At 40.5% G+C, this 25,916-nt stretch overlaps 1 protein-coding gene across 3 annotated transcripts in view; it reads left to right on the top strand.

The window, feature by feature from the left end:
- The window catches only part of LOC132824975 (rho GTPase-activating protein 8-like), a 97,048-nt gene that overhangs the window by 40,868 nt on the left and 30,264 nt on the right, over window positions 1-25,916 (top strand). For all 3 annotated transcript variants that reach the window (XM_060839909.1, XM_060839907.1, XM_060839910.1), the window contains exons 3-8: window positions 48-191; window positions 4,119-4,206; window positions 5,656-5,787; window positions 14,891-14,977; window positions 19,408-19,506; window positions 23,433-23,543. In XM_060839909.1, coding sequence (XP_060695892.1) covers window positions 48-191; window positions 4,119-4,206; window positions 5,656-5,787; window positions 14,891-14,977; window positions 19,408-19,506; window positions 23,433-23,543 — 661 coding nt within the window. The remainder of the gene's footprint in view (window positions 1-47; window positions 192-4,118; window positions 4,207-5,655; window positions 5,788-14,890; window positions 14,978-19,407; window positions 19,507-23,432; window positions 23,544-25,916) is intronic.

Raw genomic sequence — 25,916 nt, 5'->3', positions numbered from 1 at the left:
AAGTAAATGTGGTGGTATGTAGTAATCTAGATTTTTTTTTTAATCAGAACTTTGTAAAGATGAGGAAGAACAGAAGATTTTGAGTGGTGCAAGTTTAGTTTCAGTGCTTACTCCATTTGCTGCAGTCCCTCCCCTAGATCTCAGAGACCCATTTTTTGATGTTGCAAGGCATGGAATAGTCCAAATAGCAGGTGAGTAAATAAAATTTAAATATCTTTGCTATTGTATCCATTATGGGACCAAGAATTGTTTTTCTGAGATTCCTGTTTATTGAAAATGCAAACAATATGGTATGAAACAATACAGCTGAACTCCACTGCAAATATAATCAAAATTAGAGTTGAAGAAACAACAAGAGATGCTTATCTCGTGATTAACTTCAAGTCCAAATTATGTCAAAAGTCATGAATGTCACAATATCGCAACAACAATAGAGTGCAGGTGGTGATGTGAGGTTAAATACCGTTGTATAATGTGGCCACCCAAAGCAAGGATAAGTAACTATCCTTTAGAATCATGTAGCACCCCCACCCCCGTCCCTTCCCAAAAAAGGTCTCCTTCCTAACAGAAAGATGTGAAAGTTGAAAGGATTCAGAAAAGATTCACAAGGATGTTGCCATGGTAGGAGGATTTGAGCTATAGGGAGAGGCTGAACAGGCTGGGGCTGTTTTCCCTGGAGTGTTGGAGGCTGAGGGGTGACCTTATATTGGTTTACAAAATTATGAGAGGCATGGATAGGGTAAATAGGCAAAGTCTTTTCCCTGGGGTTGGGGAGTCCAGAACTAGAGGGCATAAGTTTAGGGTGAGAGGGGAAAGATATAAAAGAGAACTACGGGGCAACTTTTTCACACAGAGGATGGTACGTGGATGGAATGAGCTGCCAAGGGAAGTGGTGGAGGCTGGTACAATTGCAACATTTAAGAGGCATTTGGGTGGGTATATGAATTGGAAGGGTTTGGAGGATATGGGCCTGGTGCTGGCATGTGAGACTAGATTGGGTTGGGATATCTGGTCGGCGTGGACGGGTTGGACCGAAGGATCTGTTTCCATGCTGTACATCTCTATGACTCTATATATTAGTTACGTATAAGGGAATATGGAACTTCCTCTACAAAAGCAGCATGGAGCTTGATCATGCAAATCCATCCAAAGCACGATTAGAGAGGGAGCTGAGAATCTCTGGTTGCTGACTGTGGCAGAGTGAGACCTCAGAGAAGCTGTTATTGCAGATGGCCTGTCTCTTGTAGGAAATATTTACCTGTTGGACTGAAATGATTGGGAAAAAATAAATCTTCCCTTCGCAGTATGACCCAGGGATAAATTGTGAAGCTCCGTCCTGTATCAAAAATCATAAAGAAAAGGAAGCCTCACACGGTGGCACAGTGGTTAGCACTGCTGCCTCACAGCGCCTGAGACCCGGGTTCAATTCCCAACTCGGGCGACTGACTGTGTGGAGTTTGGACGTTCTCCCTTAGTCTGCGTGGGTTTCCTCCGGGTGCTCCGGTTTCCTCCCACAGTCCAAAGATGTGCGGGTCAGGTGAATTGGCCATGCTAAATTGCCCGTAGTGTTAGGTTAGGGGTAAATGCAGGGGTATGGGTGGGTTGCGCTTCGGCGGGTCAGTGTGGGCTTGTTGGGCCGAAGAGCCTGTTTCCACACTGTAAGTAATCTAATCTAATCTTTCAGTGAAAGATGTGAGACTTTATTCATTCTGCTCTTGCCTTCCCTTCTGTCCCTTCTCTACCATGTTGGTCTAATTCTCTCCTATTCACCTAACTGTACTTTGACCCAAAAAGTTCCTTTGGCTTTGAATACTACACTAAAAAGATGAATTTACTAAAGTTTACATGCACTTCTGGCAACTATCCATTCCGAACTCCGATGTTCACATTCTGCGTGTGTGCTATGAGTGACATAATGGTTGCTGATGTGAAGGTGCTGGTATTGAACTGGGGTGGACAAAGCCAAAAACCAGTCTGGCTCCAGGATGAGATACAAGCAGATTTGATACGTGGCCTCACACCTAAAATGCATTGTCTGACCTAAGGTGTCACCTTTATTCTGATAAAACCTCAAGTTATCTTGGGGCCGAGGTTTACATATTAATCAATCGAAACCTTCACCTCCATTCCTACTGATTTAAAGACTTTAATTGTGGGCGGCACGGTGGCACAGTGGTTAGCACTGCTGCCTCACAGTGCTAGAGACCCAGATTCAATTCCCACCTCAGGCGACTGACTGTGTGGAGTTTGCACATTCTCCCCGTGCCTGCGTGGGTTTCCTCCCACAGTCCAAAAATGTGCAGGTTAGGTGAATTGGCCATGCTAAATTGCCCGTAGTGTTGGGTAAGGGGCAAATGTAGGGGAATGGGTCTGGGGGTGTTGCGGTTTGGCGGGTCGGTGTGGACTTGTTGGGCCGAAGGGTCTGTTTCCACACTGTAAGTAATCTAATCTAATCTAATAGCCATCTACGTTTGATCAATAAATTTGCATAAACTGTATGACCCTTTGATCTTTTACCTGATGTATTCTCTCTCACTAGCTGCCTGAGGAAGGAGCAAGGGTCCTGAGAACTTGCTGTTTCAAATAAACCTGTTGGAGTGTAATCCGGTGTCGTGTGATTTTTTTTTATATAAGGTGTCTGATGCCTGTCTTGCAGCTAGAGTCATTCTCAACAGAGTCTCTCTCTAATTAGGTTATTAAGTAATGTAATTGATATAGTAAATTATCAAAGAAAATATGGCAAAGCAATCGCATTCTTATTTATAGTTCGGTAAAATGGCCAATACAAATCTATTAGTTTCTTTCATTAAAACTGATAATGCACTGCAATTAGAAATTTATACCCTATGACTAGTATTGTTGTTTGCTCATCATTTTAGAGTACGGGGGATTTCATTCTACTGTAGGTTTTGAATAAGATAACACAATATTAACAACAACCATTCGTCACTTCGTTTTAGACTAGACATAACTCTGTGCAAGTTTGAACCCTAATGGGCATTACCACCTGAAAGTACTCAGTCCTCCAGTATAAGATACTCATAGCGCTATTTTCGCGGTGTCTCGCTCTACCAGTAAAAAGAATTTATAGGATCAGTTTTCCAGATGAACACTATTGGCACTTTTTGTGATATTTGGTGCCTGTAACAGCCTGTAGTACTGGGCAGGGGTTATTGAGGTAGCCCCTTTTCACCAATCCAGCCTTGTTATCTTTATGTTGAGACTATCCACTGATTTAATGTTTGTAGCTGCACCACCAGGCAGTATATACAGAATGTAAGAAAATTTGTTGCACAATTGCAATAACTACTGTTCCATTTGGCTTGGTATAATTACTCGGACCTGGGACCTGGTACAGATAAACCTGCTCCATCTGAAAGTGTGTGAAGAACTCCTTGTCTCCACCTACTATGTGACATTAGTCATAGAATCCCTACAGTGCAGGAGGCCACTCAGCTAATCAAATCCACACTGACCTTCCGAAAAGTATCTTATCAGACCCCTACCCTATCTCCATAAACCGACATTTCCCATGGCCAGTCCATCTAGCCTGCACGTTCTTGCGCGCTATGGGCAATTTAACATGGTCAATCTACCCAAACCACACATCTTTAGACTGTGGGCAGAACCACATGCAGACACTGGTGGAGTATGCAAACTCCACACAGACAGTTGTCCGAAAGTGGAGTTGAACCTGGGACCCTGGCACTGAGAGGTAACAGTGCTAACCACTAGCCACCGCATTGTCCAGTCGAATGGATGGAGTCAATTTAACAGACACATTAACCCCTTCAGAACAATTACAAGTTGCTGGTACATTGTCCAGAGCAGTTGCTGTCCAATACCACAAATGTAAGTGCATAAATTTGCAGATGACCAGCAACTTGACTCAATAGATGCTATAGTCTAATCGGAGTATAAAATATTACTAGCCACAGCATAGATATACTTTGCATTAAATAAAAGCAAGGATTTTTACAGTATAAGAATAGCTGACAGTATCGAAACATGTAATGTATTTGGTCTGAAAAATCCTACCAGTGTCTTTTCTAGATGTATTATCTCTCTTCAGCCTAAGAGTGTTGTAAATTTAATTTAATCTGTTTCTTTCCAATTAGGTGATGACAATTATGGAAGGAAACTGGTTATTTTTAGCAGTTGTCGAATGCCTCCTTCCCATCAGCTTAACCATCGGAAGTTACTAGAGTAAGTTCCAAATATCTTTCACGAAATCTTTCATTAATGATCCCAAGAATCCCATTGGCATTTCTGTACTATGCTGACTGTGTGTAATTTTGTTAAGCAACTTCCTCTCTTGTTTGGGAAATTTGTTTACTTTGAATTAAACTATGTTTTAAACTTTCTAAAATTTGATTTACACATTAACCATGTTTCATGCTTAAAATTAATTTTCCACAATTTGTACTTTGGCAAGATAGGATTTTGTCAAATAGGTGACAGGTAGGATTTTGTTGAAAGCAATTTTAAATTTGCTTGAAAATATCCCGACAAGTTGAACCCTCCTAACATACTAGCTGCATTGTTAGTCATAATTATCAGTCTGATGCCTCTGTCTGCAAACTGATATGTTGGAATTTTTCAACCTAGACTTCGATTTTTCATTCCGCGTTTGAATTAAAAATTGATCTGACAGTGCCACCTTGTGGTTTCTAGCACGTGATATTGGTATTCTGATGAATCAATCCTGATTCTTAATTTGGCAGTAGTTTCTCAGTCCACTCCACATTATACTTGTTCCCAGCTAAGGCAATGAAGAAAATTGGATCTATTATCACGTTTGTCTCATCATGTACATTCGGTCCACACCAAATGTAGCTGTTCTTTCCCTCTGTTCAATCATCGAGAAAAGCCACCAGAAACCTTCTATGTGAAGGAAAGAATTTGCATTCGTTTTATTCATTTGGCAGTCTGTATTGTGAATGTTTTCATAAAATTATTTCTCTTAAAATGCACTTCCACTTAAAGGTTTTTCTTATCATGAGTTAACTCTGATTTCTATCTTCCAGCAATAGATTGCCCTTCTATAACTCTCCAAAATTGGCTTGAAATTTGTTACCTGAGCTCAATTTTATGAAAAGCACTGATCTGGCTTTGCTACATTTAGCATTGTGGAAAAGTAAGCTACATTTGATTGGATTTGAAAGCAAGTTCTATGTCCTGGCAGCTACAATGTATGGTCTGCATCCTTTGATAGCAACAACTATTCCTTCAGGATTTACAGATAAAAGAAAAGATGACTGGGGCAAGGAGTTGGTTTGAGTTGTAACCCTTGTCATTATTTGCCTTGGTGGATCTGCAGAAGTTAGATGAGTACAGGCTTCGGTAGAGCAATAGTTCAAACAGTGTCACTGCCCCAACTATTTAAAAACTTCAAACCGTTTGAAGGTGAAGTAATTTTCTCATTGGTGACTAAAATCTTTTCATTCCTGCAAACATTCTAGGGGCAAAGTTTGCTTTTATTTTAGATTGGATGGTAACTTTCTATCAATCCGTATCTTGCAAAAGTATTTTCAAAATCAGTCCCTGATTGTATCGCGTGTCAAAATGGAACTTCACATGGGCTTAAATTTTAAAAGTAACACTGACATTTCATTGCTATTTAAATAATTTGCTTTGCTTTCTCCACTGATGCAGGTACCTGAAGTACACACTGGACCAGTATGTTGAGAGTGATTACATTCTTGTTTACTTTCACTATGGGCTCCGGAGTAGCAACAAGCCATCTTTAAGTTGGCTACAGCAGGCCTACAAGGAGTTTGACAGAAAGTAAGGCAATTCGTTCCAAATCTTTCAAAGTGGATCTTTCTGTGTTTGCTTATAAATGGTGTAGGATGAAGGCACCAGTTTCTTTGCTTGTTTTCCAAAGTATTTACTGCGATGAAAGGAATGTCTGTTTCTTTTCCCATTCTGAGAGAATTTTGCATCGTTCCCTCGTAATTGTCTGGTTCTGATCTCCTTTTTAGCTTGTTGGAGACCACGTTATTGGTTAACTTGGAAGGAATACTGTGTGCAATTCTCCTTCCTATTGGAAAGATGTTGTGAAACTTGAAAGGGTTCAGAAAAGATTCACAAGGATGTTGCCAGGCTTGGAGGATTTGAGCTATAGGGAAGAGGCTGAATAGGCGAGGGCTGTTTTCCCTGGAGCATCTGAGGCTGAGGGGTGACCATATGGGGGTTTGTAAAATTGAGGGTTGTGGATAGGATAAATAGACAAAGTATTTTCCCTGGGAGAAAGTGAGGACTGCAGATGCTGGAGATAGAGCTTAAAAATGTGTTGCTGGAAAAGCGCAGCAGCTCAGGCAGCATCAAAGGAGCAGGAGAATCGATGTTTCGGGCATGAGCCCTTCTTCAGGAATGAGGAGGGTGTGCCAAGCAGGCTAAGATAAAAGGCAGGGAGGAGGGACTTGGGGAGGGGCGTTGGAATACGACAGGTGGAAGGAGGTTAAGGTGAGGGTGATACACCGGAGAGGGGGTGGGGGCGGGGAGGTCGGGAAGAAGATTGCAGGTCAAGAAGGCGGTGCTGAATCAGAGGGTTGGGACAGAGATAAGATGGGGTGAGGGGAAATGAGAAAGCTGGAGAAATCTGCATTCATCACTTGTGATTGGAGGGTTCCTAGGTGGAAGATGAGATGCTCTTCCTCCAGGCGTCGTGTAGTCAGGGTCTGGCGATGGAGGAGGCCAAGGACCTGCATGTCCTTCGCGGAGTGGGAGGGGGAGTTAAAGTGTTCAGCCACGGGGCGGTTGGGTTGGTTGGTGCGGGTGTCTCAGAGGTGTTCTCTGAAACATTCCGCAAGTAAGCGGCCCGTCTTCCCAATAAAGAGGAGGCCACATCGGGTGCAGCGGATGCAGTAAATGATGTGTGTGGAGGTGCAGGTGAATTTCTGATGGATATGGAAGGACCACTTGGGGCCTTGGAGGGAGGCGAGGGGGGAGGTGTGGGCGCAAGTTTTGCATTTCTTGCGGTTGCAGAGGAAGGTGCTGGGAGTGGAGGTTGGGTTGGTGGTGGGTGTGGATCTGATGAGGGAGTCGCAGAGGGAGTGGTCTTTCTGGAACACTGATAGGGGTGGGGAGGGAAATATATTCTTGGTGGTGGGGTCTGTTTGGAGGTGGCAGAAATGACGAAGGACGATACAATGTATCTGGAGGTTGGTGGGGTGGTAGGTGAGGACCAGTGGGGTTCTGTCCTGGTGGCGATTGGAGGGGCGGGGTTCAAGGGCAGAAGAGCAGAAAGTGGAGGAGATGCAGTGGAGAGCATCATCAACCATGTCTGAGGGGAAATTGCGGTCTTTGAAGAAGGAGGCCATCTGGGTTGCTCGGTATTGGAATTGGTCCTCCTGGGAGCAGATGCAGCGAAGGAATTGGGAATATGGGATGGCGTATTTACAGGGGCAGGGTGGAAGGAGGTGTAATCTAGGTAGCTGTGGGAGTCGGTTGGTTTGTAGTAAATGTCCGTGTTGAGTCGGTCATCCGAAATAGAAATGGAGAGGTCTAGGAAGGGGAGGGAGGAGTCTGAGATGGTCCAGGTAAATTTGAGGTCGGGGTGGAAGGTGTTAGTAAAGTGGATGAACTGTTCAACCTCCTCATGGGAGCAGAAGTTCATGCTGAACGGATTGTGGGGATCATCAGTGCCAGCAGACTGTCACTAAACAGATTATGTAATGGTTTCAGCAAAGAAAGTGAGATGGTCATTGTGCCAATAATGGGTCCAGAGCTTAGAAAAAGAAGTTGAACCTTCACTTTTCGAAGGCAAGGTACATACAGCTGGCAGCAAATATTAATACTAACAGCATCTTGAGCTTTAAATATATAATTGATAGTTGCCCAACTGGGACCAGCTTGGTATTATCTATTAATTGAATTGATTTGCTCTGGTGTGATTTGACCCCATGTTCCCACAGCATTGGCCTGACCACTGGATTACTCATTCAGTGACATGTCCACAACATAAAATCTTATCTCTGCTGCTGATTAAAGAAAAACCAAGATTAGTTTAAACCGTACTGAATATAATCTTTATGAAAAGAGAAAATGTAATCAAATGAACTTTTCCATGCACTTAGAAGCACAAGGACAGCAAATGCATCAGAACACCACCAATAGATGTAGGAGCAAAACATGGGCCAGGCTTTTGCATAGAAATGGTGCCCCAAACTGTTAATTTTCAACTATGGTCTGCCTAGTGCCTTGTGTAGTTTTACCAAGAGCTCCCTTTTTTTGTACTCCATTCCTTTTGAAAGAAATGCTAGCTTTTTGTAGTTTATGTAGAAGGACAGCCAAATCCCTCGGCTCTCTGGCTTTTTGCAGTCGTCTTTCATGTAAATGATATTCATGTTTCTCTGCTTCCTGCTGAATGCAAAACCTTACGTTTTCCCACATCTACCAAGTTTTAGCCGAGCCAGCTAACTTGTCTGGATCCCTCTGTACACTTTGAGTAATCCTTAAGACTTGCCTTCCCATTGGTTTTTCTCACATCTGCAAATTTCGCTATTGTTCATTTTCCTCAAACAAGTCATTGAAATATATTATCAATAATTGTAACTCTAGCACTGGTCCCTGTGGCACTCCACTACTTACAGCTTGGCATCTTGAAAATACCCTTCTCCCAGCTCTGTCTCCTGTTAGTTAGCCAGTTCTCCATACATCCTAATATACCTCCATCACTATGGGCTCCTATTAAGTAACCAACTGTATGGCGCCTTTCAAATACCTTTTCAAATCCATACATATTCCATCTATTACTTTTCCTTAATCTATCCTGCCCGTCACTTCCTCAAACAATTGTAATAAATTTCCCTTTCATGAAACCATGCTAACTATAATTTCTAGATTAGATTAGGTTACTTACATTGTGGAAACAGGCCCTTCATCCCAAAAAGTCCACACCGACCCTCCGAAGAGCAACCTACCCAGACCCATTCCCCTACACCTAACACTATGGGCAATTTAGCATGGCCAATTCACTTAACCTGCACATCTTTGGATTGTGGGAGGAAACCGGAGCACCCGTAGGAAACCCACGCAGACACTGGGAGAACATGCAAACTCCACACAGACGGTCGCCTGAGGCTGGAATTGAAACCAGATCTCTGGCACTGTGAGGCAGCAGTGCTAACCACTATGCCACCCCATGTTCAGCTTTTTATCCTTTTATTATAGAGGCTTAATGTTTTCCCAGTTGCAGCCATCTAACTAACTGTTTTTGTCTCCTTCCCTTTATAAATAAATGTGTCACTCTGGCAGTCTTCCAATCCTCTGGGACTTTTCCAGAATCTAAGGACTCTTAGAAGATTACTACCAGTCCATCTACTATCACTGTGGCTGCTTCTTTAAAATCTAACAATACATCTCATCAGATCCAGGGTATGTTCATTTTTCCTGGTGGCTAATTTTCTGCCTATTTGTCCAATGTAGTGTTTGTTACAGTTCTTGCAAGATATTTTGTAAATAGGTGCCAGGAAACTAAACAGGCTAATGACTTATCATACATGAACATAAACTAGCCATAAAAAGACATGAGCTACTCTCACTAGTGTCCTTACATACAGATGAGGAAGGGCTCCACTTCGTCTTGGACAACACATTGTCCTAGGGACAAGCCAAACAGAGACACGTACGAGAATTCCTAGAAGTACAGCATTCTAGCCGGAACTCTGTCAACAAACACATTTGACTTGGACCCCATTTACCACCCTCTGAGAAAAAGAACATGAAATGACATCACATCAAAGACATCACCACAGGAAATGACACCACCAACCCAAGGAAACCTAAGCACATAAATAGAAAGCGGGTCACTAGCACCAGTGTTTCACCAGAGGCTCACTGATGTTACCTAGTATGGTGACAAAATGTCTGAAAATGAGCCTTCCAGCTCAGCGAGCAAACTTACATCCAGAACCTCTTTCTCTAGTAGCAGTTATTGTTTTTTCTTCTTCTCTTCCTTTTGCCCCTTGATTATTTATTAATTTTGATATGCTATTCATATATTCTGTTGTGAAACTGAAGCAAAACATTTAATCAATTCCTTTACCATTTTCTATTTATTTTCATCTTTAATTCCCCAGCAACCTGTATGAAGTTTGGCCCCCTCTTCTGTTTTTATATATTTAAAGAAGCTCTTGCTGTCCAGCTTGATATTACTTGCAAGTGTACTGTCATGATTTAGATAGTGATAATTACCTTGGCTCTGGGCCTGGATTCAAGTTCCATTTGCTCGAAAGGTTTGTAGTGACATGTCCGAACAGGTTGATGTAAAAAACATTTACCTTCAAAGTTTATCTTCACCCTCTGCAACCAAAAGAATTGCTTCTTGAATGCAATCGCTGTGGTTTTATAAATGAACACAGTGGCAGATTTGTATTAGGCCTACTCCTGTTCCTGTTAGTTATTTGGTGTCTCGAGTCCATTTAGTCTTTCAGTTACATAAATCCATGTCTTCTCTTTTGCCAAATATTCCTTGGAACCTCTGGTTAGAAACGTGTACCAATCTAATTTAGAATAACACAAATATTGAATTCATTTTATTCTAGAACATAATTGCAAATTGTATTTTAATGTGCAATGAGAAAGGTTTAATGAACTGTCTTGTTGTACAGGGTCCCTTGGGGAAGAGTGATCATAATATGATAAAATTCAGTGTTAGGCTTGAGTGAAGTACTCAAATCTGAACTAGAATCCTGAGTCAAAATAGAAGCATCTATGAGGCTATGTGATGTAAATTGGGGAACCTTACTAAAAGGATTGATAGTGGAAAGAAATTGGTTCATATTTAAAGAACATGTGTGTGAATTACAACAATTATTCATTCCTTTCTGCAAAAGTAAGAGAAGAAGGTAATGCACAGTGACTTGTGGGTGCTGCAAGGATCAGTGCTTGGGCACCAACTATTTATGATCTATATCAATGGCCTGGATGAGACAACCAAGTGCAACATTTCCAAGTTTGCCAATGATGCAAAACTGGGCAAAATTTAGATTGTGAGAAGGATTCAAGGAGTCTTCAGGGTGATTTAGACAAGTTGAGTGTGCGGGCAAACATAATGCAGAGATGCAGTACAATGTGAATAAATGTGAAATTGGTGTGAAAGACAAAAAGAAGGAGTATTAGTTGCTTAGTGGCATATTGGAATGTGTGGATGTACAAAGGATTCTGAGTCTCTCTCTTTGTACACCGGTAGACAGGCAGGTGCTACAAGTGATTCAGAAGGCAAATGGTAAATTAGTACTGATAGCAAGGGAATTTGAGTTCAGAAGTAGGGATGTTTTATTGCAGTTGTATGGGACCTTGAGATCTCACACAGGGAGTGGGGTGGGGTGTGGTTACTGCATACAGTTTTGGTCTCCCTACCCAAGAGGTTCACTATGCTGATACTGGGGATCGTAGGGCTGTTGTATGAAGAGAGATTAGTTTGAATAGGCCTGTTTTCATTAGAGTTTAGAAGGATGAATGGGAATCTGATTGAAATATCTAAAGTTCTAACAGGGCTCGACGGGAAGGATGTTTTCCTTGTTGGCGTGTCTAGAACTAGGGGACACCATCTCCGGGTGTACGGAAAATTGTTTTGGACTGAGATGAGGAAACATTTCTTCAGATCGGTTTTTCTACTGCAGAAGGCTGGAGGCCTAGCCACTGAATATATTCAAGGAAGAGATTGACCTATTTTGAGATATTAAAGGCATCAAGGTGTGTAGGGAAAAAGCAGGGATATGGCATGGAAGCAGGGTGCCAGCCATGATCATATTAACTGGCAAAGAAGACTCCTGCTCCTAGTTTCTATATTTCTATTTTTGTTGTTATGTCATGTAGGATGAATTGTAAATTTTGTAGGCTTTTTATTTAATTTAAATGTTGTTTATTGCCTCCTTTAGTGATCCATGGGTGTTTTGTTTGACATCTAGGACTCCAGTCCTTAGGATATGAACTCAGTCTTTCTCACAAATTCACTCTTGACCTTCCTGACCTTCTGTCTCTTTTTCCAATTCACATAATTGCCCACTTTAATGTGGACTGTCTCTGACAGATTGCATTGATGTCAGCCTTGCATATATCAGGAAGAACAGCTGATGTTTTATGTTTCTTTCTTTGAAGCCCTACTATGAACTTGATTTATATGTTGTAAGAGCTATTTGATAACCTTTTCATGAAAGGTTTCGCTGTTAATTTAATCTGACTTGTGATTGATTTCTACCTCTAATAGAAAGGTCTCCCAAACAGTAAGGACATCGGTTGCAATGTAGTTAATGTTTTGTAGGTGTTGACTGAGCGATATATTTTAGGTGAAACTCTGTGGAACTCCCCTTTCTCTTCCTTGAATAGAACTTCAGGATTTTCATGTTGACCTGGAATAATAAGACAGGATCTTGGTTTAAGTTTTCATTTGCAAGGCAGTATCTCCTACTTTGGTACTCTCCATTGGTCTTGCATTATCTGTCTAAGTTATATCTCAATTCTGGAATTGTATATACAGCAAAAACGTTATGACTTGGACAAGAGTTTCACCAAGGCTATAATCACTGGGTACAATTGTAATGTGTCTGTCCAAACTATCAACCAAGGGTCCCTTTTCAGTTGCAAAATCTGTTAAGGATTATTCTGTTTCTCTATTTCTTCAGGTGCTTCAGTTTGACATCCAGTCAATGTGACTTGTACAAAACAGTAACATTGAGAAGAAAGATATGTCAGTTGGCAATTTCTCTTTTACTTTATTGAATAAATGTGTCCTTGTATCCTGCGTGCTTCGAATTATTTTGAGCAAAAGTACAGCTTGTGCTACATCGTTTTGTTTTGTCATTGGGGATGTACCAAGAATATTGCTGGTGTGCATTTTCTAACTTTACATTGGGAAATTTCATTTTCTGCCAAAAGTTGACATTTAAAAAATGTAAAGTGGCATAAAATGACTTTGGAGGCTGAGAGTTTGAGGTAATGAGTCAGAGGAAGCTGCAATAAGTTTCTGCTCTGAAAAAAGGCTTTGAAAATTTTCCAATGTGCTCTCTAATTGACTTATTGTTGTGTACTTTATATTGATCTTTCGTTTCTGTGACTCTCTGACTATATTCAGCTCAAAATTAGTAACATCATCGAAGATGTTTGTAACCATGATGGACTTGAAGATAAATCCATGATTTTATTGCCATTTCATAAATCAGACGTCCACTAAGATATTTTCTTATCTCCCCAAGCCTTTTATATCAATAACCGCCTGGAAACATGAAATAGTTGACAGCTTACTGTTCTCAGCTGAAAAAACGATGAACAGTGAATGTCATAATATCCTTTCTATCTATTGGGAATTGTCGAAGTTAATGCTTGGGTCTTTAATAGATAACTGAATACACAGTAAATAGATCATAGAAACAAAGGAATGGAGAACTTTGTATGGACAATTCTTGACTACACTGTTTAGTTTAACCTATGATAACAGGGAGAGCGCAGTCACATTATGTTGATGACAAACTCCACATATACTCAATGGTTAAATTGTACTGAACTCCCCAATAGTTAAATTGGGAAAGGCATTTGTTAGTTTGGGGCTAACAACCTTCCCCCACCCCCCCCCCCCACAACCCCCCCCCCCCCCACCGGAGTTTTCGACACACACAGCACAGAAACAAACCCTTCAGTCCATTTCATCCATGCCAACCAGGTTTCCTAAACAGAACTAGTGCCATTTGCCTGTGTTTGGCCCATATCCTGCTGAGTTTTTCCTATTCATGTACATGTTCAAAGGTCTTTTTAAATGTTGTCATTGTACCCCCCCCCACCACTTCCTCTAACAGCTCATTCCATATGTGCACCATCCTCAGGTCCCTTTTAAATCTTACCCCTCTCACCTTCAACCTGTGCCCTCTAGTTTTGGACCCCCCTTTTCTGGGGCAAGCATCTTGGTTATTCAACTTGTCTATGTCCCTTGTGATTTTATAAACCTCTATCAGGTCACCACTCGGCCTCCTACGCTTCAGTGAAAAATGTCCCAGCCTCTCCTTGTAACTCAAACCTTCCAGTCTCAGTGACATCCTTGTAAATGTTTTTGGCACCCTTTCCAGTTTAATAACATTCTTCCTATAGCAGGGTGTCCAGAATTGTACACAGTACTCCAGGTGCAGCTTTACCAATGCCTTGTTCAGCTGTAACATGACATCCCAACTCCAGGACTCAATGCTCTGACCAATGAAAGCAAGCATGCCAATGCCACCTTCACCACTCTGTCTACCTGTGATACCACTTTTAAGGAACAATCCCTAGGTCTATTTGACCAGTGACCCTGGGGCCTTACCAGTAACTGTGTAAGTCCTGCCCTGGTTTGTCTTACCAAAGTGCAGCACTTCGCATTTATCAATCCATTGATAAGTTGGGTTAAGTTATCAAAAATTGGCCATGATGCCTGGGATTAATTCTCCAGATTATTGCCTGGTGACATAAAATGTGCTGAGGTCATAAATTGGTTCACCAACTGGTGTGGTTTTCTGCAGACGTTTCGTCGCCTCTCTAGATGACATTGTCAGTGCGTGTTCAATTATGGAGTTGGTGGTCTATCCTGCCTGGTAATTATGTGTCTCTGCTTTTTGGTACTTCCGATTGTGTATCTGAGTGGTTTGGAGATGGGGTCCAGTTCAATGTGTTTATTGATTGAGTTCTGGTTGGGGTGCCAGGTTTCAAGGAATTCTCTTGTATGTCTCCGTTTTGTCTGTACTACGATGGTTACATTGTCCCAGTTGAATTCTAAATTCAAAAAAACCTCTAAATCAAATGTGCTGTTAAAATTTCACTTCTCTCCAAACCATTACTAATGAAATGATTTGACGCTACAATAAGATAACTTGTATTTTTCTGCTGCATTGATTCAAAGATGGCTTTTCCTCTTCTCTAGATACAAGAAAAATCTCAAAGCCCTTTACGTTGTACACCCAACAAATTTTATCCGAATCCTTTGGAATATTTTCAAGCCACTTATAAGGTATGTTTAGTAAACCTGCTGGGCTACCCTATCGCTGGGTCAAACCCCCTAAGAGCTTATATTCTACAATCTAACAATCTGAGATTCTATGGAATGAAGGATGGAATCATGGCAAGCTTAAGGTTAGGAGGTCTCTGAGATTGCTGACAAAGGTGATGTGGCAAAATACTTTGTCCAGGTTTCTTGTTGCAGTGGAACTGTGGATTTTTCTGACTGCTGTACACTTGTCTCAGCCACTTTTATGATGGTATTGGGCAGTGATTCTGACAGAATGAGGAGGCAATATCGCTGATTTGGATCTGACTTTTAAAATGAGTTTGAATCAATATAGCAGTATTCTGGTAGCAGGGGAAACATCACAGTTCACAAACGCCTGTGCTTTTATTGAAGGTTTCAAAGGAACTAAGCTGACTGCACCTTTTATGTGACACAGTGCTCTCGCTCTCGCTCTTGCTATCTCTCTCTCTTCTCTCTCTCTCTCGCTATCTCTCTCTCTCTCGCAATCTCTCTTCACTCCCAGTTCTGTAAATTCTTCAAGCTTTTTATCTTTTTTCTTCTTCTCCCCATCCTGTTTCTACGCTTTTTAATTAAAAACACTCTGCACCCCAATGCCCCGGTTCTGATTTTGAAAGTTCTTGTGTCCCCTTTGCCAACCCAACCCCCATCTTAATTTTCATAATTTTCCTGTTTGTGATTCTGCAGCCCTTTTTTTCTTGTCAAATTCCTGTAAACTTGAGACAGGTGTTTGGCTGCTGTTTATTGGCTTTACACCGAGTCCAAACGGACCCAAAGGTGGATGTGAATTTGTAACAGTTTGGTGTCAAGAAAACGGATGACTATCAGAAACCAAGCTGCAATCAGTTGATGAGGGGCTTCTTATGTTGGCTAGTGCTACGTGGCTGGCAATTTATATCTTTTTGGTGACTGACTGACTGACTGATTCCTGCTGATGTGCTGTTGGTAGCTGCTTGTCATTTGGCTTTCTTCGATCATAAGAAATAAAACCACTGACTTATCAAACCTGTCCTACCATCCAGTAAGATCTTGGCTGATCTGATTGTGGTTTCACTCCACTTTCGTGCCTTGTCACTATCCCCTCCACCCCTCTACCTCCCTTAAGCCCAGAATCCTTGTCATCCTTGACAATCAAAATCCAGTCTTAAATATATTCAGAATCCAGGCTTCACTGGGTCCTCAGAAGAAATTCCTTCTCATCTCGGCCTTGACTAGGTGATCCCTTGCTTTTAAGCTATGCCCCCTACTTCCTTACCAAGCTCTTTCAGAATCTTATATGTTTTTGTGAGGATGTTCTCATTCAGATTTAATGAGGATAGACAGATGATAGACTGTGTTCAATTTTTTTCTCCCTAGCCAACCCCTTAGTCTTAAGAATCATCCCAGTGACCTTCTCTGAACTGCTTCCAATGCAGTAAGGAGACTAAACTGTACACAGTACTCCAGTTGTAGTCTCACCAATGACCTGTGCAGTTGTAGCGAAACTTCCTTACTTTTTGTACTTGGACTCCAGTAATGGTGATCACTCTGTTTGCCTTCCCAATCATTTTTTTTGTTCTTAACCCTGCGTCACAATGTGTCAAATCTGTGAAATGTTTTGCCTGTTCCCAATTAATGTTTTCATCTCCCTTTTGTGGAGTCTCTGAATCCTCCTTGCACCTTGCTTTCCTGTCTATCATCTGAAGATTTGCTTCAATACTGTCAGTCCCTTCATCCATCTCATTATAGAAATGGTAATTGGTTGAGGCTCCAGCACTGATCTCTATGGTACTCCACTTAGTATGGTTTTCCACCTTAAAAATAATGAATTCATTCTGTTTCCTTTTAGTTAAATAAGCCTCCTACTAAGCTAGTATATCTCCTCGAAAGCCCTGAGTTCTTATCTTGGACAATAATTTTATATGTAGACTCTGTCAAATGTTCTTTGAAAATCCAAAGATACTGAATCTCCTAATTTCCATGTATCTTCTCCGAACTCTAATAGATTATCAAATACAATTACCCTTTCACATAAACAATCAGAATAAATATTGTATTATGATTTATAAGTAGACTTTTACTATCTCCTTTATTAATGACTAGTATTTTTCCAATGACAAATGCTAAACTGGCCTATTGTCTCCCCCCTTTCTTGAAGAGAGGTGTTCTATATATGGACTTGCAACCTGTTGGGACCTTTCCAGAGCTTTGCAAATTTTAGACGATTGCAATCAGTGCAATCTCTATCCCAGCAGGCACTTGCTTTAAGACACTGGGTTGCAAACTATTAGCTCCAGCAGATGTGATAGACCTTAGTCCATTAGGTTTCCTAATACCTGACCCCTCTAATTCGCTCTCTCATTTCGCCTCTTCGTTTTCCATTATTTTTGGAATGCTTTCTGTGCCTTCTATTGTAAAGAAATATTCAAAATACTTGTTGAAAATCTGTAATTTCCTTCCTAATTTCTCCCATCTCACTCTCTAAAGGACCAGCCCCTCACTTTAACTACTTTCTATATATTTGCAGAATCCATCTTGCTAATTTTCTCTCCTCCAGTTTCTTTTTTAAGTCATCCCTTTTCTGATTTCTAAAATATTCCCAATCTTCTGAACTGCTCCTGATCTTTGCTGCATTGTATACATTTTCTTTCAATTTGATATTATCCTTAACTTTCTTGGTTGGCTTTGGGTTGTGAACCCATCTCAGAATCGTTCTTTCTCAATGCAATATATCTGCTCTGAGGGTTTGACATGTCTCCTTATAGATCCGCCTTTGCTTCTCAACTATCTTGTATATTAATGTATTTTCCCAGTCTACTTTGTTAATTATATATTCATACCCATGTAATTGTGTTCATTTGAGATTAAGACTCTGGTTTCAGAACAAGATTCCTCACTCTCAAGCTGTAAGTGAAATTTTATCATATTCTGATTTGGTTTTGTCAAAATATCCTATTACTGTGAGATCATTAATTGATTTTGTCACACCCCTTATTCCTAGGTGGATTGGTTCTGCAGTATATTGTTCTAAGAATCTGTCTTGAATACAGTCTTACGAACTTGTCCTTCATCTATCTTCATTCATCTATCTTTACCAATTTGATTTATCGAATCTCTGTGAAGATTAAAGTTGCACGTTATTGTAGTAGCTTTCTTATAAACTGCAAATATAAACCAAGAAATAATTGCAATGTAGCTATAATCAGTCTATAAATTACTTCCACTTTCTTTCCTTTGCTGTTTCTAATCCAGATTATTTCTCAATACTGCAATGATCTGAGTCTATATTAGCGGAGCTTTCTTGCCTCCTTTTCCATTCTTCCTGTCCTTCCAAACATCAGATTCCCTTAAACTGTCAGGCCCCAGCCATGGCTACTTTGCCATTACAATGTATGTATTTCTACTGGTGCCCAAAGTGGTTCAGATGCAGCCATTTCATGCTGCAGCTCCCTCTTTGCTGAATACTCGTGCCTGTGTCCAATGGATCAAAAGCCTCTCCCTCCACATTAATCTTTTGAGTTCAGCCCTCTCGACGTCTACACTTGATATCAATTTGCCTCTAGATCAGGTGAATGCTATCCCTTCTGTTCTCCAACCCTAAGTAGATGTGTCTAATGCAGGCAGCATGTGCATTCTTGGCTACAGGGAACGATATCTCTCCTGTTTAATATGTTATCCTCTCCTACAACTATATTCATTTTATTCCCTTTGCACCGTGGTGCTGGAACTGACTGTTTTGGTTGTGTTAAATGCTGGGTGGCTTCTGGTGGTAGATTGACAATATTCTGATCTACCTGCTACTAACCTGATCAATTCTCAGCCAGCAAGGGAGTGACTTTTATTTTGTGTTTATTGTACATTAGATTACTTACAGTGTGGAAGTAGGCCCTTTGGCCCAACAAGTCCACACCGACCCGCCGAAGCAACCCACCCATACCCCTACATTTACCCCATACCTAACACTACAGGCAATTTACACTGACTCCACACAGTCAGTCACCTGAGGTGGGAATTGAACCCGGGTCTCTGGCGCTGTGAGGCAGCAGTGCTAACCACTGTGCCACCGTGCCGTACATAGTGAAATCCTAACTGTATAACATACAACTTCTGCAACTGTAAATCCAGTCTGTTCAATTGCTGCAATTAAAAGAAATTAAGTGTAAACAAAAAGTATATATTTCAGTATATGACAAACCTTCAAACACAAGCAGCAAAGAAACCTCCTTTTTGATGTACAGTGCTTCCACCTCCAAAAGTAGCAATTCACAACTAATTTTTGTTAAAATAAAATCATTTCCATATCCTAAAGCATTGTTCTTAAGCTGTTTTATAGCAAGTTCAAATATTGGTTTGCAATAATAGATTTTAAAATAATGTGTAATCTCATAGAAATGGCACTTTTTAGTGTTCTAATTCATTGTTTAATTTTCTTTCAGTCATAAATTTGGAAAGAAGGTAATATATGTAAATTACTTAAGTGAACTGAGAGAACATCTGAACTGCGATCAGCTCATCATTCCTTCTGAAGTAATTAGGTATGTATTGAGGTAATGTCCAAGGGCACTGATTCCATTTTTATATAAAGTGGTGTGGGTGTCTTTTCTAATGGTACATCTCTCATTGCTGCAAGGCATGAACTGTGGGAGGGTTTAATCTCATAGGCTTCCCTTTCCTCTCTCTTGCTGTTGTCACCTGTTCCCTGAAATTGAAATGTTTTGTTGCTGGAGGCATTTCATCAGGCCCAGCTGAGAGAAGATGGAATGCCTACTCAAGGCAGCTGAGTTCTAATGGTGAATGGGACTCTCAGCCTGTTTTACCAGTTGACCGACTGACTTAAGGGTGTACAATTTCATACACAATCAAATGGTTGGATATAAATAAGGAAGAAATGAGCAATAAAGATTGAGATATTTTTCATTTTTACAGTTCTCCCAAAGTAAATTAACTCTTCCAGATTTTTATTTATTAACTATAACTTATCATTTCTCAGTTTTGTACTCCCCTTTAAGTATTCTGTACTAACTTCAAGTCATCTTGAAGATCCCCAGCAGGGCCTTGAAACTGGCAATATAGGATCAGTTATTCATTGTATAACTGGCTAGATCTTATAAAGAATTGCGGATGCTGGCAATCAAAAACTCAGCTGGTCAGAACAGTTCTGAAGAAGGGTCACGGGACCCAAAACGTTAAATCTGCTTTCTGTCCACAGATGCTGCTTGTCCTGCTGAGTTTTTCCAGCAGTTTCTGATTTTGGCCAGATCGGTTTGAAAGCAGACTGTATCATGGTTAGTCATTGTACTACTGATGGACTGAGGTCCATGTCACTTGTTAACTCTTTTTGTCATAATATCTCTGAGTCAGTGAACCTAAGTGAGCAAGTATTAAAGAACCTAAGGCATTATGAATCACAGCACATGTCATATCATTGCTTCAGTTCTGTTTCCCTCTCCTCCAATTTGTATACTTTTCGCATTTAGAAATATTACAGTAAATCTGCTGAAATGGTAACACTTTTCTATGCTTTAATAAAAAAACTTTTTGAAAAAATTTTGAGTTTTTGAAGAAAACACAATCCTTGGCTTTATAGGTAGAACAATATAATACAAAAGTGAGAAACATGTGTGCTAAGTCTTTGTACAGGCCTTGACTGGAAAGTTGCTCATAAATTTGGATAACCAAATTTTCAGAAGGCTGTTAAGGCACTTGAATGGGGCAATGAAGGTTTACTATGTTAGTAGGGGTAGGGTTGGTGAGGGACGTCAATTAAATTGAAAGGTGGTGGACGCTAGTATTGTTCTCTTTAAAGCAGCGAAGGTTAAGGGGAGACTTGGTAGAGATATTTAGAAGTCATGAGTGGCTTTAACAGAATATATAGGGAGAGAGTTTTTCCACTGTCACTAACATGGAAAATAGGAATGCCCTGCCATTCAATATGATCATGGCTGATCATCCAACTCAGTACTCTGGTCAGTCCCTTTAGCCCTAAGAACTATCTATTATTTGTTCTTACAAACATTCAATGGTTTAGCCTCAACCACTTTCTGTGGCAGAGAATTCCACAGGCTCATCACTCTTTGAGTGAAGAAATTTCTCTTCATCTAAAGTATAAATGGTCTATTCTATAACCTTAGACTGACCCTTGGTTCTCGACTCCATGGTCATCAGGAACATCTTTCTTGCAGCTACCTTGTCTAGTTCTGTTAGAATTTTATTGGTTTCTATGAGGTCCCCCCGCCCCGTCTTCTCTTAGACTCTAGTGAATATAGTCCTAACCAATCCAGTTTATTTTCATACATCAGTCCTGCCATCCCAGGAATCAGTCTGGTAAACAATTTGTTGTATCCTCACCATTGCCAGAACATTCTCCTTCAGATAAGGTGACCAAAGCTGCATACAACAAATATGGTCTCATCAAGGCCCTGTATAATTACAGCAAGCCTCCCATGTTCCTGTATGCAAATCCTCTCATTATGAAGGCCAATATACTGTCTGCATTCTTTAACGAATGCTGCCACTGCATGCATGCTTGCTTGCAGCGACTTGTGTACTACAGCAATCTGCTGTTGTTGCACCTCCCCTTCCAAATCTGTTGACCTTCAGATAATAATCTGCCATCCTGTTTTAACTACTGAAGTGGATAACCTCACATTTATCCACATTTTACTTCATCAGCCAGGCATTTGTCCACTCACGTAACCAGAGTGTGAAGATTTAAGCAAAGTAATGGGGAATCTTTTTGGGACATGTTACGAATGCACTGTGTTCAACAATAGTGGAAAGATGCAAGTGACTATCAAAATGAAATATACTTGTAAAGGAGATAAAATTGCAAGCCTGTGAAGAAAGACAAATGGAGTAAAATAAACTGGCACACCCTTTCAAAGAGCTGGCACAATCACAATAATGGGAATGAGCTGTTTTGTATGCTTCTGTGATAGACTGCTAAGCTATTGTAAAGCCATTCTATACAATCATTTGGAACTTTGTTTCTAAAGATCTGTGTCCTACATATTCTACCTTGAAGCAAGCAAAACTAAATGCAACATAGCAACTACTGAGTGGCATTTGAACGAATAACTATAAACATTTCATAGAATGTGGGAGCACTTTTAATAAAGTGATAAATTCTGTTGTGATATGACATGAGCCAATAAAATCTATCTACTGGACTTGCTTCAGATTTATTGTTACATTTACTGTACCTTTTAGGAAGAGAAGGAAAAGGCAATAATTTGTAGTATACACAAAACCACTACACTTGTAAATGGTACTAGATTTGGAATGATGAAAGCTTGATCATTAGTCTGAACCATTGAACCAAGCAGTTATAAATCACAGAACATGAAGAAAATCTGTTCCCAATTTACATTGAGACAGCTGTTGAAATATTTGTTTTTGTAGAAAATTGGAGTGTTTTCAAGATGACCATAGGAGCTATCTGGTGTATAATTGAAGCTCTGCTAGTTGATCTGGGTATAATACTGCCCTTTTGTTTATTCTTTGCAGAAGGTTAAGTTGATTGTATTTGTATTAGTTGAATTGTTTATTTTTAACAATGTGGAAACCAGGCGAGAATCAAATTTTTGAAGTATGTGGAAGTGTAAAATGTAATAAAATCATCCTGCAGGCTTTAGCTTCTAGGTGCATTTCTGCAGTTTACCGAGGACTGTGGGGAGGCATAAGATGTGTGGAGTTGTTCTGCCAGCTCACTGACCCCTTTACACCCATTTAGGTGATATTCTGTTTGGGCCGAAGAATTTTTCCGATTCTTCCTTTGTCTCCCTCTATCCTTTGCTCTTCTGTCTCTTGTCTTCCTTCCTTCTCTCTCTCTTTACACCTTTTTGCATCTGTGTCATTTTGTTTGCATCACTGCTACTCTCTGCAAACCCAGGTTAACACTAGAGTAAATCAGACTCTGTAGTCTACACTCAAGGACTTTAAATACAAGAATTTGAAAATGAATTTGAATGTATTAAAGACATTGGACAGAATTGATTAAAGAGTATTGGATGTTGTTCTGGGCAATACAAATTCATTGAAGTGGTAATGTGATAGAGCAATTGTAGTTACAAGCAAAGCTATAAAAGATTTGGACCTTTTCACTGGAGCTGGGCATGTAAAGGAAGATCTAATCAAAGCTTTGAAGCTTTATGAAATGTTTTGAGTGGAAACCTGGTGAACAGTTGTTAGCCAGGCACTGCAAGTTACACCTGAATTTGCTGATTTTTAAATTTGGAGCAATTTTCAGAAATCATTTTAAGTCTCCAGGTGTACAGTGGAGTTGGAGCTCACCATCTCCATTGAAGGCGAATGGCTCCTTGACCCTTATGGCGATGGAGTTCCACAGAATAGCACTGAGTGAAATTCACTGTATATCTTCCTTTCAGCAAGTGTAACAATAGGAATTTGAAGGAAGGATTGTGGTGGAGGAATAATTATTCCTGACTGTATCTTCCAACAGGTATGATGAAAACCTAAGAGCATCTCAAAAGGGAGCACCACCTAGACCAGCAAAGACACCCCCACCTCGACCTCCACTTCCCCAGCAACAATTCGGAGTCAGTCTGCAGTAGTCAGTTTTCATTTGTTTCATTTCTGCTTTTATCGTGATTAATGTTACGATGTTTTCTTAAGACCTTCTTGTTTCCTGTATGAAAAAACAGTAGAACTTTTGTACATTGCCGAGTTGATTGCTGAAGTAGAAAACTGATGACGAATTCTCAAAAAAATATATGTATTAAATTAACAAAAATGATTGCTCTTCTCCCCTTTCCCCTCTTTGAGATTCCAAGACCCCAATCTTTGTGAAGATGAGAGTGGGTTCACCTGACGAATCCCCTGATGGCAGAGTCTGTTGTGTGGATCTGCCGAGCTGGTTGGGACAAGGCCCATGATCAGGGGACTAGGAGCTGAAGTAGGGAAGTGTTTGTTTTGGTTCAGAAAGGCAGGGGAGGGCTGAAGGCTGTGGAGGTGCCCCTCCTGGAAACCTCCTTATCCATATAAACAACTAGCTCCCATCTGTTTCAATGAGTTTTCTAACCTGCAGGAAACACGTGCAATAATTGGTTCCAGGTCAGTGTCACAATTGCACTTGCCCAGTTAGAGTATATGTTAAGTATCAACACCCTCACAGTGGAACTCTAGTTGCTTGTTATCCTTCACAGTAAGATGGTAGCAAGTGGGTATATGCCATGTTCCAGATCAAGTTACATGTATTTCACGTTTGAACTGTTTCTCCAACCCTCGCCCACCCATCCTGAGGACTTAGTATCGACTCCTAACTCTCTCAAGCTCTGATTCTATATTATATAGCTTTCTAGAGAAGAACATTCTTCATTTGCATGTCTGGTCATTGAATATATGATTTCGTTTTTTAGAAATGCTATTTGATCCCATCCACATCTGAGAAACAGTAACATTTAATGATCAAACGCAAGGGGAACCCTGATGTGTCTCCTTAATAGTGTTGGGGCACATGAATAAATTGTGTAGTACCTTTTGGCTTCAGTACAAATTTGGGATTGACCCCTGTATGATTCTTGGCTATTTTATATTTTTGTTTCAATTCTTTTGCCATTGTTCCATTCAGCATAGTTTGTGTGCAACATCATGCTTAAAGCTGACAAGAAAATTACTACAAATGTACATTAATGAATGTACAAGAAATGTTTGCATTGCTGTGTTCTGTAATCTAAACCATACTGTATACATCCCTGCCTCCTCCTTTCCAACACACCTGTCAAAATGTTTGTGTTTACAAAGTTAGTGATGGCATAATAGCAATATCATTTAGACTGCCCTCTGGATTCCTAGTCCAACGATTTGGAGGCATGCCTTTAGATTCCGGCACAGCAGATGGTGAAATTTAAAATCCCCTAATAAATGTGGAACTAAAAGCTAATTCACTGAAGTGCTTTAGGGAAGGATATCTGCAGTCCTGTACCTCACCTGCTCTTATATGACACTGCAATGTAGTTGACTGCAGTGACTGAAATGACCTTATACCCCATTTGCTATAGAGGAATGAAATCAGATTGACCATCTGGCATTAACATGGGCACCGGAAATGACAGTTGCAAAGCTGTCAAGCCCTGCAAAGTACTCCTTGGTAATATCTGAGGTCTTATGTAAAAATTCGGAGAGCTGTCCTAGAGCCTGACATTGTCTCGAAGGCACCATTCCATGAGTATGTGCCAGTCCCCTGTCAGGACACACCCACCAGCGGTGGCAGCACACTAGGAGTCACTCAAGGCAAAGTTGCTCTTGGAGTTCTCATCTGTGACTTCAGTCTGTATGAGGTCACGTGGCATCACATCAAATATGGGCAAAGACCCCTTCTCCAAAGATATTTCCATCCAATGAACGATTAAAACAAGTGAAATGGCCACATATTCACTGTAATAGTGATGTGTGTTGGTCCTAACACTTGCAAGTTTTTATCAAAGGTGTGCATCTCTTTCAATTACATCAAGGTCAGAGCTACTTTATCGAATAATTTAAATCTTATCCCATTCATTTCTCTCCATTCCTGTGGTATATTCAGTGCAGTGTGACGAACGTTTATAGAAAGAAAGTTTTCTCAAATTCCGAGGCAGTATTATGTCTAGATCTTTTACTTAAAGCTCTTTAGAATTTGGGCATCTGTTATTGGAGCAGTTGTTCAAATGGTGAAATATAAAATAAAAGTCCGAACCCATTTACACTTTCGGAAATATTTAATTGCAGCCAGAGCTGTTTTATGAATGGCTTCTTTGCCTCTTCCTGCAACATTTACTTCCTGGTGTCCCTCAAGGGTCTGTCTTTGGCTGCTTTAAATCCTCCTCTGTAGACTGCCCTTGGTAACAGAATTTGAAAGGTTTTGTAAAGAACAAAGTGTTCTTGGCGTAACTTTTACCATCACATCTGTGGACTCCTGTGCTTCTGGCTGACTGCTTGTTTGAAATCA

The sequence above is a fragment of the Hemiscyllium ocellatum genome, chromosome 19 (genome assembly GCF_020745735.1).
Source record: "Hemiscyllium ocellatum isolate sHemOce1 chromosome 19, sHemOce1.pat.X.cur, whole genome shotgun sequence".
Classification (NCBI taxonomy): domain Eukaryota; kingdom Metazoa; phylum Chordata; class Chondrichthyes; order Orectolobiformes; family Hemiscylliidae; genus Hemiscyllium; species Hemiscyllium ocellatum.
This window is presented reverse-complemented; position numbering and strand designations above follow the sequence as displayed.